General features: G+C 38.9%; 1 protein-coding gene across 2 annotated transcripts in view; it reads left to right on the plus strand.

The window, feature by feature from the left end:
• Window positions 1-16,632, plus strand: part of VIRMA (vir like m6A methyltransferase associated) — a 34,750-nt gene that overhangs the window by 12,074 nt on the left and 6,044 nt on the right. For both annotated transcript variants that reach the window (XM_058174485.1, XM_058174484.1), the window contains exons 9-18: window positions 3,144-3,635; window positions 5,234-5,388; window positions 7,739-7,821; window positions 8,659-8,752; window positions 9,015-9,559; window positions 9,986-10,221; window positions 11,341-11,593; window positions 13,496-13,713; window positions 14,791-14,923; window positions 16,165-16,317. In XM_058174485.1, the coding sequence (XP_058030468.1) occupies window positions 3,144-3,635; window positions 5,234-5,388; window positions 7,739-7,821; window positions 8,659-8,752; window positions 9,015-9,559; window positions 9,986-10,221; window positions 11,341-11,593; window positions 13,496-13,713; window positions 14,791-14,923; window positions 16,165-16,317 (2,362 nt within the window). The remainder of the gene's footprint in view (window positions 1-3,143; window positions 3,636-5,233; window positions 5,389-7,738; window positions 7,822-8,658; window positions 8,753-9,014; window positions 9,560-9,985; window positions 10,222-11,340; window positions 11,594-13,495; window positions 13,714-14,790; window positions 14,924-16,164; window positions 16,318-16,632) is intronic.

Below are 16,632 nucleotides of genomic sequence, written 5' to 3' on the forward strand. Positions count from 1 at the left end.
GTAAACTGGGGACTCGAGTATAAGCCGAGGGTGGGAAATGAGGCACCTACGGTTGAAACCTCCTCCCTCAGCTGAGAAGGCTGGCGGCTCCCCCGCCCCGCCCTCTCACTGCACCGGCAGGGCTTCCGTCCGGTAAAATGTGAAAAAAAGAAAAAAAAAAAAAACGCGTATAAGCCCTATATACTCCAGTATAAGCCGAGGTACCTAATTTTACCACAAAAACTGGGAAAAACTATTGACTCGAGTATAAGCCGTATATACTCGAGTATAAGCCGAGGTACCTAATTTTACCACAAAAACTGGGAAAAACTATTGACTCGAGTATATACGGTAACAGGAAATATTTTAATTTCTTTACTACTTTCATTTCCATTTCTTTGTCTCTTCTCATTTTCCTTAACAAGTCAGCTCACTTTCTCCATTTAAATTAAAAAAGATTTGAGTTACTCAAATGTTTACTTAGAATTGAAGACTAGGTAGTACCTATAGGTAATTCACAAGTTCTTAATACTTGCTGCTCTGAATTCTTCATGATTTTAAAGAGAAGATTGTGCATAATCTACTCCCTGAATATCCTACAGTATTTCCAGTTTGTAGTCCTTGAAAATTGTAGTAATCTCCTTGTTACCATGGTGGTGTTTTTTGCTTTTGTTGATAAAAATAGTAATAATTAGCCAACCATTAATTTAAGTTTGTAGGGACATTTGAGGTCATCTGATTTGCAAAATCATTACCGTATATACTCGAGTATAAGCCGACCCGAATATAAGCCGAGGTACCTAATTTTACCACAAAAAACTGGGAAAAACTATTGACTCGAGCCTAGGGTGGGAAATGCGGCAGCTACTGGTCAATGTAAAAAATAAAGATAGAGCCAAGTAAAATAACATGAATATTTATTTGAACGAAAATTGCAAAACGTCTACTCTGCAATTGTGCTGGGAAAGCCCAGGGTTGCCCGAGCATGAAAAAGCAAGAGAAGATAGTAAAGCAATAACCCAGTTCTCAAACCGCTTGTTCCAGCCTAAAGTATAGGGTCAACTAGAAGAGCGATCCGGAGAGAGAGCTCTGAGGACTGGGGCAGGGAAAGGCCGCTGAGGAAGGAGGATTCCCAGCTCTAAACAAAGGGAAATCCCGGCAGACCCCCACGGGAAGGAAGGGGACGGGCTGACTCACCGAGCATCTGGCTGAAGAGCAGCTGCTCCAGGTCGCCCAGCACGGTGACTACTAGCTCGAGCGGTTTGACTTCGGCGTAAGGCCCCCGCGGGATGCGGCTGGGCTTGCCCAGGTTGGAAGGCAACGGCGCCAGCGGCGGTTTGTTGCTGGTGGCCGGGGCCAACTTAGCCTGAAAGAGTGAGTGCTCGGACCGGGAGAGGTTCTTGGACATGAGCGAGGGCGCCTGCTTGCCGCCTTTGAGGCTACGGCTCGTAGAGCTGCATCTTCTTCTCGCTGTCGGTCAGGAAAGACAGGTTGGTGAGGGACTTCTGCTTGCGCAGGTTCGAGGCCACCGGCAAGCGAGCCTCCACGCTGTCCGACTTGAAGACCTTCAGCTCAGCCGTCTTGGGCGCCACCCCGGCGGGGCCTTTGGGGTTGGGGATGATCTGCATCATGGCCTTGCTCTCGTCGGTCGCCGGCTTCTTGACAGCCTGCTGACGTGGTGGTTGCCTCCGCTGCTACCGAGCATCTTCTTCCGCCTGCGCGAGGAAACCATTTAAAAGCCCAGCTTCTGAAGCACGGAGGAGAAGAAAGCCCTGGCGGTGCAGTGAGAGGCGGGCGGGAGCCGCCAGCCTTCTCGGCCGACGCCGCATGTCGGGAAACCTCCTCCTCAGCCGAGAAGGCTGGCGGCTCCCCGCCCGCCGCTGGACCCGAGCCAAGCCGGTCCCAGTCCAGCCGAACGGTGAAAGCGCCGGCCGAGAAGGCTGGCGGCCCCCGCCCGCCTCTCACTGCACCGCCAGGGCTTGCTTTCTCCTCCGTGCTTCAGAAGCTGGGCTTTAAATGGTTTCTCGCGGCACAGCCTGGCGGGAGTTACTGCGGACCCGAGCCAAGCCGGTCCCAGTCCAGCCGAACGGTGAAAGCGGGCGGCGCTCGGCATGTCGGGAAACCTCCTCCTCAGCCGAGAAGGCTGGCGGCTCCCCGCCCGCGCGGACCGAGCCAAGCCGGTCCCAGTCCAGCCGAACGGTGAAAGCGGGCGGCGCTCGGCATGTCGCTTTCACCGTTCGGCTGGACTGGGACCGGCTTGGCTCGGGTCCGCGCGGCGGGGCGGGGGAGCCGCCAGCCTTCTCGGCTGAGGGAGGGAGGGTTTCCCCGACATGCCGAGCGCTGCTCCGCTTTCACCGTTCGGCTGGACTGGGACCGGCTTGGCTCGGGTCCGCGCGGTGAACTGCTCAGCCTTGGGCAAATCCCGCCGGACGATCTCGCCGCCTCTTTGGCGTCTCCTGTGCGGGGTTCCCGAAGTACATCGAGACGTAGACTCGAGTATAAGCCGAGGGGGCGCTTTTCAGCACAAAAAACGTGCTGAAAAACTCGGCTTATACTCGAGTATATACGGTAATTAACTTTTAACAAATAGTCTTTCTTGGATTGAATTAATATATAGCAATCAATAAAAATGTGAAAGAATGTTTTTTTGTTTTTTAATGGAAAAATATAAAACAGGTATAGATCTATTGAAATTAAATTCAGGCTCAGATGAATATCATGATGATGCTGATGTTGTTATCCATTCAGTTGTGTCTAACTCTTGGCAATTCTGTGGGTCAAATCTCCTAATCTTCCGAGCTTGCACTACTTGTTTTGAGTTGTTCTATGGCTCTTGCTGGTGTCACCTTTGATGGTATCCAGCCAACATATTCTCTGGCAGCCTGCTTTCCTTTTACCTCTAACTCTTCCAAACATAATTACTTTCTCCAGTGAAGATGGATATCAGTTTTGCTTTTAATATTGGTGATATTAATTAAAGTGATATTAATTAATCCCACTTTGCTTTTGTGGAATTTGTTTTCTAGTGCAAACCAAAGCACAAGGGTGCCTTGTAATACAAATATACAATTGTACAATGTTGCAGTTTAGCTATCTTATGGGAAAACGTAGTGAATAGAAGTTATTTCTTAGCATTATTTATCCTTCTCTTTTCATTTCTTCAGATATCTTCACAACCACAGTTTTTTGGAGTCTGTCACTTTGCTGTTGTCCAATCCAATAACAAATGTGCATCCTGGAGTGCTTCAGTCTGTCAGAGATATTCTGAGGTTTTTAGCACAGTCCCAGAAAGGTCTCCTTTTTTTCCTCTCTGAATACGAAGCCACCAATTTGCTGGTTCGAGCATTTTGTCAGTTTTCGGATCCCGATCAAGAAGAAGGCCTGCAAACAGATGGGGCAGGCGATGAAGCATTTCCCTTATGGCTTCTTCATTCGACCCAGACGCTGCAGTGCATTTCAGAACTCTTCAGCCACTTCCAGCGTTGTACAGCCACTGATGAAACTGACCATTCAGATCTCCTGGGAACACTTCATAATCTTTACTTGATCACTTTTAACCCAGTAGGAAGAGCTGCTGTTGCCCATGTCTTCAGCCTTGAGAAGAATCTCCAGAGCCTTATTACTTTAATGGAGTTCTACTCCAAAGAAGCATTAGGGTAATGATTTATTATTAGATTTATATCTGTAATGGGCGGGCTCACAATATTCTGTCCTTGTTTTGTGCAGCTCAAGAAAATGTACACAATGCTGCTGCTTTCTACTTGTTCCACAGATGCAGTCTTGGGAGTTGGGTTGGGTGGAGAGAGAGTGACTGGCCTCATCACTAAATGTGATAACACATTAAGTGATGTCTATGAGGGCTCCTGTATAGATAATCTTCAAGTTATGGCCGTTCATTCAGCGACCATTTGAAATTATGATGGCGCTGAACAAAGGGACTTAGGACTGGTCCTCAAGAGTTCCAGTCATTGCAACACTCCTGCGGTCATGTGAACTAAATTTGAGCACTTGGCAAACAGTTTGCATTTAAACTGGTTGCAGTGTTCCATGGTCATATAATCTCCATTTGTGAGGCTCCCTGCAGGCTTCCCCCAAGCAAAGTCAATGGGGAAGGCATTAGGAAAGAAAACAAGTCGCTTGGGTAAGTCTCCCCCATTCCCTGGCTTTCTGCTCGTATGCACTATGCTGTCATTTTGCCCTTCTCTTGCATGCACGCTGTACCCTGTTTTCCTGCATCTTTGTGCTCATACACACCTTGCACCTTTCCCCCAATTTTCCTCAGTTTGAGCCATACTGCAACACCTTCCTCCCCCCAACTCTTGTACAGCCTGCACTGCCTTCCTCCCACCCTCCACCCTCATGCTCTTTACCTGGGATGACTCCTGCTTTCTTCCAAATGACCGGGGTAAAAATTACTACTGGTTCGGGTGAACTGGTATTTCCGATTATCAGCTGGGCGACAATCAGCTGTGACGCATGATTTATATTAGCTAGAATTGTCGGATTTCCTGCTTTCTAGCTAATTAAATCACGTGGCACAGCAGATTCCCCACCCTTGCTGTTCTACTTACCTTTGCAGACTCGGAAGACTTCAGAATGTTCCTTTTTTAGTGCTGCGTGAGCACGCCTCAGGCGCACATGCACGCACTCAGTAGCAGACTTTTAGAACCAGTAGCAGACTTCAGAGGATTTCACTGCTGCTAATGTCCCTGTGCAGCTGGAGTTATGACATCAACCAAGATTGCCAGGAATGTAGTCACTAAGCAGGGCAGTCATATGATAGGGTTTATAACCACATTGCTTAGTGACAGCAATTCTGATTCCAATTGTTGTCGTGGCGCGAGAACTGTCTGTAACAGGATCCAAAGAAATTGTCAACTCAGTTCAGAACAATACCTGTTTTTTTATTAATTTTTATTCTAAAGATTATTGCTTACTTCTAAGTACTGTTCTCTGGTCTGTAATATGTTTTAAAAGTAGAAGGATTATGAAATCCTTCCTTTCAACTTTAATGATACTGTAACTATATTGGTCTGCTGTGTTTAACATAAATGGAATCCTGTGCTGGGCAGGTGAGAATCCTCTTGCACAGTTGCCTTTCCTTCTGAGTTCTATGTGCCCACTAAATCTCTGGAGGGTGGGAAGCCAGTGATAGAAACTTAATCTCTGGGCTTTATGCTTAGTCTGAAGACTAAAACATGAAATTAAGCAATATGAAGCAAATTAGTAAGTTTTAGCTTTTTGTTTTAAACAGTGATTCCAAATCAAAAAAGTCAGTTGCCTACAATTATGCTTGCATCCTTGTTCTACTGGTGATACAGTCTTCAAGTGATGTCCAGATGCTTGAGCTGTACTCAGCACCCCTACTGAAGCTTTGCAAAGCAGATGAAAATAACACCAAGTTACAAGGTACACTGTTTGTTATTGTTGGACAATGTTTTAAATGATGTAGGAGAAATATTTCTGATACTCTGGTTCACTATTGCTATTGCATGTATTAAGATTACTAGATACGATCACTGAAAGATCTTTAGCAGTCTTCTTATAAAGTTAGTTTAAACAAAACAAAAAAATCCCTGGTTTGTGTAATATACTACTCATGGGCAGATGCCATAAAATAATTTGAAAGAAATATTTAGACTCATATTTTTCATTGATGAATCACTTAGATTCTTTAAATCAACTTTTGTTTCCACATTGCTTACTCCTGTACAGCTCTAAAATGAAGTGGGCTGGTATTACATTCCCAAACACTATTTGGATTTTTGTTCCTTGAATAGTTATCACTTGCTGTTTCCCAACATTATAAATTTGATTTGTGTTAATATCAAAAGTGCTGTCCAAAGCATTATGTAAATCTGCTACTGAGTGGAAAAGGCAATCCTGATAGATACATCTGATTTCTTTCCTGCATGAAATGTACTTCCAAGCATTTTAGTTTAAAATCATCTTAATTTTATTTGTATTAATGATTTTAACTTGTACTGCTGTCCAGTTTCCATAGCTGCTTAAGATATTTCATTAATTATCTAGGTTGGTGGTTGATATAATTTATGTGTCTTGTACGTCATTGGTGGAAAGATGCTTTTAAATACAATATGAATAAGAAGCCTCAGAGTTGTATGGAATAGTTTTTTCCTTCTGCTGTGAAATTCATCTAGGTAGAAAAAACAATATTTCTGTTTTATTATTTTGTTCTAAAACTTTACATATCAAGTATAGGGGAGACATCCGTTGGGAATAAACTGGGAGTGTGTGCCAACAGTCCTGTCTGTCAGAGAAAAGGTACAATCTTTTGAATGCAAACGGGCTGAACTGGAGATGTTTAGATGCATACAGTCTGGTCCTTCTGATATGTACTACCTCAGAACAACAGGGACTTGTCGTCAGGCAGAATGAGAATCTTGGGGAAGGAGGATATGATTTCAGTGACAAAGGAGATATTTTCAAATTTGGGGTTCAGTACTTGGGTGATATTACATTTAAATTTACCGACAAAGGGAAAGCGGATGCTGTATGCTCCGTCCCATATTTGGGTAGACCAGGTTGCCCTGATAGTCTGGTCTCATCAGAAAAACACTTTTTCTTGAGTGATGGAACCAATGTGCTCTAGTCCTAAAACTCTATCAAGGGGACAGAGGGCTTTTGTTGTGGATCATTCAGTGAATGAAAAAGATCATGATGGTTTTTTTTGTGATGAAAAAAAAAGATCTTTCTGGTATGAAGGTAATGGATGTTATCTGTAATCTAGATAAGTTATAAATAGTGCTCAGAAAGAAGTGGTGCTTGTAATCCATGTTAGCATCTATGATATCGGGCAATATATATAGAATTAGAAGTTACATTTGGGTTGCTAGGTAGTGAAGTTCATAGCTTCCAAGGCTATGTTCTTAGAAATAGCATCTGATTTATATGCAAGCAATGCTGAAGGCCTCAGTGCATAGTCCTTGGGAGAAAGCAGGAAAAGTGTGTCTTTGCCAGCCTTTTGATATGGACAAATCAGGAAGCAAATCCCACAACAGATGCTGTCTCACCAATTTTAAGAGTAAGATGGCTTTCTTTTTCCATCAGATTAACCAGCCTTTACTTATGATAAATAAGCCAATAATGTCTTTAATGGTGTTCTTTATATGTTCCTTTGTACTTTGCCCAGGCCTTTGGGAGAACATCTGACATCCCTTTCTATCTTTTTGTTCCCTTTGGGCTTGGAGGGTTTGTTTTCTTTGCAACTGTCTGGTGCTGTTTTTTGTGCTCTTTTTTCCCAAATGATTTTACCAACTGTAAACTATCCAGAGTTAGGAGTTGGGCAGCATATACTTTTACTATATTATTCTTTATTTGACTATAGTTATTATTATTATTATTATTTACTTTATTCGTGAAACATGAAACTCAAGTCAACTGAAGATTTAAAAATGTGTCACAAATACCATTGACTGGTGCTTATGGTTGATACGGATTGCTGCCAGCATCCTAGGTATCAACCAAGTACCTTCTTAAGATTTATTACTACTACTACTACTACTACTACTACTATTATTATTATATTAATATTCAAACTGAATTATAAAATTGTATAACAGCTTCTTAGACTTTTGGTTAAAAATGAGTACCGTGTTCCTAGTGTGTGTATGTTAAGATGCAATCCATTGTTAAGATTCAATCAGTTTTAGAACCAAAAAGCCGACCACTCTAATTGTTTTCACATTTTCTTGAATGCCTCACGTAACATTCATCAAATGATCTTGTTTGTTTTTAGAACTTAATAAATGGTTGGAGCCATTGAAAACAATCCGATATGAAATTAATTGTATCCCAAATCTCATTGAATATATTAAACAGGTCAGTAAAATAAATAAGTAAAAGCATATGGGGGAGTATGTTTTTATTGTACTATGTAACAAATTTTGTAGTTTTTACATGGCTTACATTGCCGTCCTTGGACAGCAATATGAATGGCATAGAAATTTAATAAATAAAAAGTAAAAATAAATATGACCTTAGAATGGCAAACTGCTCATCTTTTTGAACAAATGTATTTTGAAGTTAATTGTAGTTCAGATTTTGTTGAAAATGGACATGCTGAGCAATTAAAATGTTTTGGGAAGGGAAAAAGTTAGATTGGCAATCCTGTGTTTGCTGTTCACTTTGGGTTGACAGATTGGTCCCTCATTTCAACCCTGAGCTACAAATATTCTCCTTTATGGGATCTAGATTGGTCCTCCCATTCTAGTCCCCTTTATTCTATTTACAGTTTTACTTAAATATTCATGAAATAATAAATACATGCTAACATTTAGTTTGGTATCTAAATATTCTAAATATTGGAACGGTGATCTTACAGAACACATACCAATTGTTCTCTTTTAAAAACGAAGCTGGATGTATTGCACAGTAAGGAAGGACCAAATCTTGAATCAAATCATTGCTAGACTGCTGAAGAGTTTCATAAGTCAGGCTTTCCGTTTCCCTGTGCTTTCTATATAAGTGAACTTCAAGTCCTAAAATCTACAATATTAGTCAACATGGGGAACTGAGGCTTTTGTGTAATTGTTTTGGTTATGTACAGTAATTAAATGGATGTCTCCATAGTTTGTGCAGAAGCAGTGTTTGTCTGTTAAATCAGATATATCCATTTTGAATATGTTTTTAATCATTATCTACTTCTTTACTTTAAAGAACATTGATAGCTTGATGACTCAGGAAGGAGTTGGTCTTCCTACAGCACTTCGTGTCTTGTGCCATATTGCATGTCCTCCACCACCTGTTGAAGGTACAATCTTTTAACCTCTTAGTTCTCATTTAATAGAATGTATTGTATTAAATCACACAAACATTCTAAAATATATTGTTCTCTGCATACTGATCATATAAACCCTGGAGTAATTCTCAGTTCATTTTATTGAGTGAAAAAAGTACATAAAAATATTTACCTTTGGTCACCAACAAAATCACTGCATCCAATTTCTATTAATTCTAAAGTCGAAAATAAAATATAAAAACTTTTCTTCTTTTTATCTCTATCATTCATAAAGGTCAGCAGAAGGACCTTAAATGGAACCTTGCAGTTATTCAGCTCTTCTCTTCTGAAGGAATGGACACTTTTATCAGAGTTCTGCAAAAACTAAACAGCATCCTTATTCAACCCTGGAGACTCCATGTCAACATGGGAACAACTCTTCACAGAGTCACTACAATCTCCATGGCCCGATGTACTCTCACACTTTTGAAGACCATGTTAACTGAATTGCTACGGGGAGGATCCTTTGAATTTAAAGATATGCGTGTTCCTTCAGCACTTATTTCTTTACACATGCTTTTATGTTCTATAACCCTCTCTGGGCGTTTGGACAGTGATGAACAGAAAATCCAGAATGATATTGTTGATATCTTGTTGACTTTTACCCAGGGTGTTAATGAGAAATTAACTATCTCCGAAGAAACTCTAGCAAATAATACTTGGTCACTAATGCTCAAAGAGGTTCTTACTTCTGTTCTAAGAATCCCAGAAGGATTTTTCTCTGGCCTTATATTGCTTTCAGAACTACTGCCTCTTCCTCTGCCTATGCAGACCACTCAGGTAAATAAAAACTACCAAACGATTTAAAAAAAAATCAGCTAATCTGAAGTTGAGTTATGAAACATATTTATGAATTTTACTTTTATTAATATAATTGTATTGTATACACACAGAGGTTGGTTTTATTTAGAATCACTGAACAAAATATAGTCTAGAGAACCAAGGAAAATATAGGATCAGGTATCACAGGGATATTTGTATTCAGCACTCAGATGTGTAAACTTGTTTCTAGCTATGTGCCTTTATACGGCTGTTTTTTGAGAATAATGTTGAATTCCAATTGACATACTCTCCTTGGCTATTTTTCTTGGAACTCCTCACTCCATTCATAAACATTTTCTATAAAATTCCAGAGTGGAGACTAGCACAGCACGTTGCAAATGTATGATTATTGTGTATTTCAAAGGATTATTTTGTTTTTCGTAGGTTATTGAACCACATGACCTATCAGTAGCTCTCAATACTAGAAAACTTTGGAGCATGCATCTTCATGTCCAGGCAAAATTACTGCAAGAAATAGTACGATCCTTTTCTGGCTCCACTTGCCAGCCTATCCAGCATATGCTAAGGCGCATTTGTGTACAGTTGTGTGACTTGGCCTCACCAACGGCTCTTCTTATTATGAGAACTGTCTTAGATCTACTTGTAGAAGATCTGCAAAGGTACATTTCAATATTTTGTTTAATATGGCCTAAACAAGACAATTATTGTTTAATAATTTGTCTAATGATTTGTCCAAAGTAGAAAAGTTGATCTCATTGGTCACAATTTTGCCTGCTCACAATTGAATGTAGACTTAAAAGGTCTTGTTTGGGTTATGTTCTCTTTTCCTGTCTTATTCGATACCTAGTCATTTGCTTTGGTCCAAAGGTGTTTTGGTGTTTTTTTTTTGAAAAGGCAACTGAACTTTGCTTTTTCTTGAGGACATTTTGCTTCTCATCCAAAGATGCTTCTTGTCATCCAGGAAGCTTCTTCAGTTCTCACCTCTGGAAGAAGCTTTTTCCAGAGGTGAGAACTGAAGAAGCTTCCTGGATGACAAGAAGCATCTTTGGAACAACCAACACTTGGATGACTGAGAATCTTCATAAGCAATTGCTTTGGACCTTACACATTCTGTTGCTTCGGTCATGTGATTGTGCAGCCAAACATTCTGTAGCACCAATTTGTATTGTGGGGTGTGGGGGGGGGCAAGAAAAAGTTTTGATCTTTGAATAGTGTGTGACGTGTTAGGGAGCTACACACCAAAAAGTATTTTGTTTTGTTTCATTTCATTTCAATCCTAGAACAAGAAGTTAGTGGACTAATATAGAGAAGTGAGTGAAACAGGAAAAAAAGAACCTGTCCAAAATTTAATTCTATTTCTTGAATTTTCATTAAAGTCACTTAAATACCACTAATAGTATTATTTCCAGTGTCATTAGTAATCCCAGTAACTTTTCAAGTACAGTAGAACCTCTGATCACGGCCATAATTCTTTCCATAACTTTGGTCGCAAACCGATTTGGTTGTGACCTGAACCTAATTTTGGAAATTCAGTGCCAAAAAAAAAAAAAAGGCATGGAAGGGGAAATCGGCCACAAAAAAAAACCACCCCGATTTGGCCGTGGTCAGAAGCATTCGTGACCAGAGGTTCTACTGTAGGTGGCAGTTTGACAGTTGTGCAAGAATGAACATTGTGTGTGTGTGAATGAATGGGAATATTCAAACTTGCATTTTTGTTTTTATTTGCATTTCTACTTAATGTGCTATCATCCTAATAGAGAAATTTCTCATCATTTCAGCAACCCAGAAGATAAGGAGAAACAATATACTGGTCAGACCACCCGCTTGCTTGCTTTATTTGATGCTCTGGCTTCCCACAAAGCTTGTAAATTGGCTGTTTTGCACCTGATTAATGGAGCTGCTAAAGGCGATGAAAAATATACTGAGGTTTTCCTGGAACTTTTGTCTTTGATGCAAACTGCAGGGGAAAACATAATTCATCAGCAGTGTGCAGAATACTTAGCTTCTATTTTACAGTCCTTCTGTGACCAGGTATTTAAAATGGAAAATCTAAAGAATAATTTAATTTTCTGTATTCTTAACATGTTCCCATGGTTATGTCTTCACATACTTAGATACATGAATGGACTATTATACATTGGTAGGCTGTGAAAGAATGGACTATAGGTAGTTCTTGCTAAACCATTGCCCTGTTTAGCGACTGCAGAAGTTATTACAAGCCTGAAAAAATATAACTTTAATTATAACTGGTCCTCATATTCATGACAATTGCAGCATCCTGCGGTCATGTAATCACAATTTGTGTGCTTTGCAGCCAAGATCCAACAAAGAGAATCAACAATGAAGCCAGCAGTAAAATCAAAAGTTGTAGTCATGTGATGTCTTATTTAATGACTAGAGGTGGAAGTAAGGGCATAAGTCTGTAGCCGTTACATTATGTCTTGTTTAGTGATGGAGTTGTTGGTCGCCAATTCTGGTCCTTAGGACTACTTCCAAATACATTCTTTTTCTTGGAAACAGTTGTGTTGTATATCAGAACAGATTCAGAATCTTGTCTGCTGTACTATGGTATTGCAACCAACCTATGCATGTTTACATTCTGGGTTTGTTTTTTTTGTGATTTCCTCCCTTTGAAACTTCCCCAAAATTAAAGGCTGACATTTCGCCAGATTATTTCCCCCCCAAGGAATTTACTACATGAACAGAATCAACAGAATGAATTATAAACACTGAAGGGTCTTGTAATAATTGGATTAATTTGTTTATGTGTCTTAAAATGTCCTAATTCCTAATATGCTAATTTTTTGTATATTAATATATTTTTTAATTTCCTCCGTTTGAAATTTTTCAATAATTAAAATTTTGTATTCTATTCTTTTGCATATTCTAATGATATTTTAGTTTTAGATGGCTTAGTTTTGCTGAGCTTTCTGAATTAAATCTCAATTGCTGCTTCTGTGCAAATAATAATTCTAAATGAGCATTCCCTTAGAAAAAACAGCCTCTAATATTAAAAATAGTAGACTTTCTTAAATTCACTAGTCAAGATTCAAAAGACTTCCCTCTTTAGAAAACTTTGCATTGGAAATAATGCACCAATAGGCAACTGATTCCCAGGGGCCATTATGCTTACAGATACTTATGTTGATACATGCCAGACTTCCAACACTAGATGTTCCGAGTCCCCAAAATCATAAATTTAATTGGTAATCTTTGAAAATAAAAATGATAGGTAGTTGAGTCCAGCGTGTTGAAAGCATGTTCATCTGCTGAGAAAAGCAAACTTCTTTATTTCTGATCACAGACAAATGTTACAAAATTGGCATTTTGTGACTGGCAGTTTCTACTACGTTGCCATTTTATAAGAATGTATACAGCGTGCTTTCAAAAGGGCCTCTGGTGGCTCAGCAGACTAAGTTTGTCTGTTATTAATACAGCTGCTTGCAATTACTGCAAGTTCAAGTCCCACCAGGCCCAAGGTTGACTCAGCCTTCCATCCTTTAGGTAAAATGAGGACCCAGATTGTTGGGGGCAATAAAAGTTGACTTTGTATATAATATACAAATGGATGAAGACTATTGCTTAACACATTGTAAGCCGCCCTGAGTCTTCGGAGAAGGGCGGGATATAAATTCAAATTAAAAAAAAAAAATCCCCAACGTGCCCACTGACCTAAAGGAGTTACCTATTAGTCAATTAATTATTGTGAGGAGCAAATCTGCTTTCTGTACCAATAACATTACTACTGTAGGGAGTCTCAGATAATATGCCGTCTTGGTCTGTTATTCGAAAAAGAGAAAATCTTTGAGGCATTCTCCCTGAACCAAGGCACATTCTAAATTAGCTCTTTGAGTCCCAGCTATTGGCTTGCATTGCCATAATTATAAAATATGCCCCTGCCTTTCAGTAATGCATTGTTGTTGTTTTTTACAGGATATTGCCCTGATCTTGCCCAGTTCCTCCGAAAGCACTCTTTCTGAATTGGAGCAGCTTTCCAATTCATTGCCAGGCAAGGAACTCATGGCTTCCATCTGTGACTGCCTGATAGAAACAGTTATTAATGCTGAAAGCAGCTATACCTGCTTGCTGACTTGTATCAGGACAATGATGTTCCTTACAGAGCACAATTATGGATTCTATCATCTGAAAAGGTATAATTTCCCCATTTCAAATGTTTCTAAAAGTACCTGTAAATTTCATGCAGTTCCCATTCATTTTCAGCGGAGATTAGTCATATCAGTTCAATACCAAAAGAAAATGTTACAGTGAAAATCAGTACCTGAAAAATCAGCTTCCTAAAGAGAGCTTTGTATCTTTCAATGCTGTTTATGTCCTGTTTCTTACAATTAAAATTTAAGATGAATATTCCAGTAAAATTCCTCACTGAAATTCTGAAAGTTGATTTTGGAAGAGCATAATATATAATTTCTGTCCCAGAGGTGATAATTGGGACTTAGTTGATTGCATGTGCTTTGTTCAGTGATGTCATCCCATTGCATCAGTTTGCAGATTTATAAAGAGAATAAAGTATTCTGTGTCCTTCTCCCATGCATTGGGCCATGGTGGTGGATGAACCCATTTGTAATAGTTAATATAGAAAGATTGTGGGTTGGCTCCAATGATTTCATGCTTCATGTGGGTGCTCCATTACTGGAGGCTTTCAAGAAGCGACTGGACTTCCACTTGTCTGGAATGGTATAGGGTTTCCTGCTTGAGCTGGGGGTTGTACTAAAAGACCTTCAAGGTCCCTTCCAACTCTCATTTTTATTTTTGCTGGTGTTTGGTTTCAAAGTTACATTAAAGGAAATGAGATAAGAATATTACTCAATAATAAGAATTGCAGACAGTATTTTAGAGAGTATTGATAGAGGCAGTTTTGGCTCTCAATTGCTATGGCAATTATTTTAGAAGAGACTTCCTCTTGTGCAAATGAAGGAATAATAATTGCCTCATGAATGACAGGTTCTGTCTATCGGTTCTGCAATTAAAATGTTTTTTTTTTTGTGTAGTTAGGTATTATAACTGTCTGACTAATCTAAAAGTATTGTAGCAGTCTGAGAGTTTTAATGCACCTAAGAATATTAAGTGTAATGAAATTACTTCACATTTATCTAGCAATATTTATTTATGAAGGCATGAACTAACTGCTTTTTAGTCTCTTGATCACTTATGAACTACATTAAATTCAGTAGGTAAAGTAAAATATTTCTTTTTTGAAACAACCTTAGCTCTCTGGCAAAACATTGTGGTGCTCTGCAAACAGTACTGAAGAGAATAGTGAGCAGCTTCAGTAAAGACACAGGAGAACTGGCCTCTTCCTTTCTGGATTTCATGAGACAGATATTAAATTCTGATCCTTTGGTAAGTAATTACAAGCTTACATTTTTCAGCAAAAATGTAATTTAGCAAAATACCTTTGAAGTAGACTACTATGCTATCTAAATAGTTAAGATACTTTCTAAACGAAGTATCCACTTGGTTTGTAAGTATTGATTTTAAGGTTATTTCATTGAATAAGTTTTACAGCTTGCTTTTCTGTTGCTAAAATACGCAAGGCGCATCTAATTTTTTAAATATCTTCTACAATAATTCCATCAAAGCAAGAAATAATAAAACATAAAATGAGAGGAATTTCAGATGGTTTTCAATAAGGGAATGTGTCCAGGCTTTTCGGTAGGGTAGTTGAAGCCCCTTTTGAGTAGTGTTTGCATGTTTTTGTTGTTTGGCTTTGCCATCTTTTTATTCATTTGCCTTTATGTTAACTGTATTGTTATATGGTTCAATTGTTATTTTTCTTACTTTGTGAACCACTCAGAGTTGCTTAATAAATAAATTTATTCATCAAGTATTTCAAATTACCGTTCTCAGAATGTTGAAAGCGCTACCCATAATTATGATTATAGAGAAATAAAAAGTTGTAAGAACGATTATGATCAGTGTTAACGATTAACATGGTTTTGTGAAAGAGCTTCATATGATGGATCTACAAGTGTAAAAAAGCATTTTGCAAAATTCCTTTGATGTGTGTATCCTGTAAGCATGTTTCCACATGGCTATTGAAAAGGAAAGACATCTCATATTGATCTATTTAGTATTGAAAGGAGGTTTGTCTTAAAGCAGGAGTCTCCAATCTTAAAGTTGCCAAGGTTGGAGACCCCTGTCTTAAAGGACAGAATGAGTGTATACTTCTTTTTTAAAAAATATATTTTTTATTAAATTTACCAAAGTACAAATGAAAATGAAAATAGTGGGAAAATGGGGAATGGTAAAAGGAGGAGAGAAGTGTAGGATAAAGGGGTCTGACTGTTTTTAGAGCGGTACGATAGAAATAATGAGATTACAGCTTCAGCTTTTTACTTTTGCATGCTTAATATATATTTTAGCCATTTCTAATAACAAATTAGTGCATACAAACAAGTGTACCCAAAGCTATATTTTACAGCTGTCATAAAGATTCTTATCTTTGTTTAGCTTGGAGATTATGTTGAATGTTTGTTTATTTTATGTGTCCTCCATTGGCAACATGTTATATGTTGCATATAACGTGGCTTTTTACACATTTTGCAGTAGATATCACTTAGATATTTCTTCACGTTCTTCAGGGATGTTGTGGGGATGATGGGAGTCTTGTGGAAGTAGATGGAAGTCATCCCACCAGAACTCTGGGCCTTAGCACTGCAGAATTGAAATATCAGTTGCAGACCAAAGAAGAGACTCCTGAAAACCTGCTCCTTGAACTGGAGAAACTGGTTTTGGTAATGTATCTTTCACTAAAAAAATATATATTTATTTAATATAAATGAAAATCTATACAGTAATAATATTGGAATAGAGGCAGTTCTTGACTTACGACCACAATTGAGGCCAAAATTTATGTTGTTAAACGAGACATTTGTCAAGTGAGTTTTGCTTCATTTTGTGACCTTTTTTGCCATAGTTGTTAAGTAAATCATGGCAGTTATTAAGTTAGTGTCATGACTGCTAAGTGAATCTGGTTGGACTTTGCTTGTCATAAGGTCACAAAAGGTAACCACATGACCCCAGGACACTGCAATCTTCATAAATGTGAG

Source organism: Ahaetulla prasina, chromosome 3 (assembly GCF_028640845.1).
Source record: "Ahaetulla prasina isolate Xishuangbanna chromosome 3, ASM2864084v1, whole genome shotgun sequence".
Lineage (NCBI taxonomy): Eukaryota > Metazoa > Chordata > Lepidosauria > Squamata > Colubridae > Ahaetulla > Ahaetulla prasina.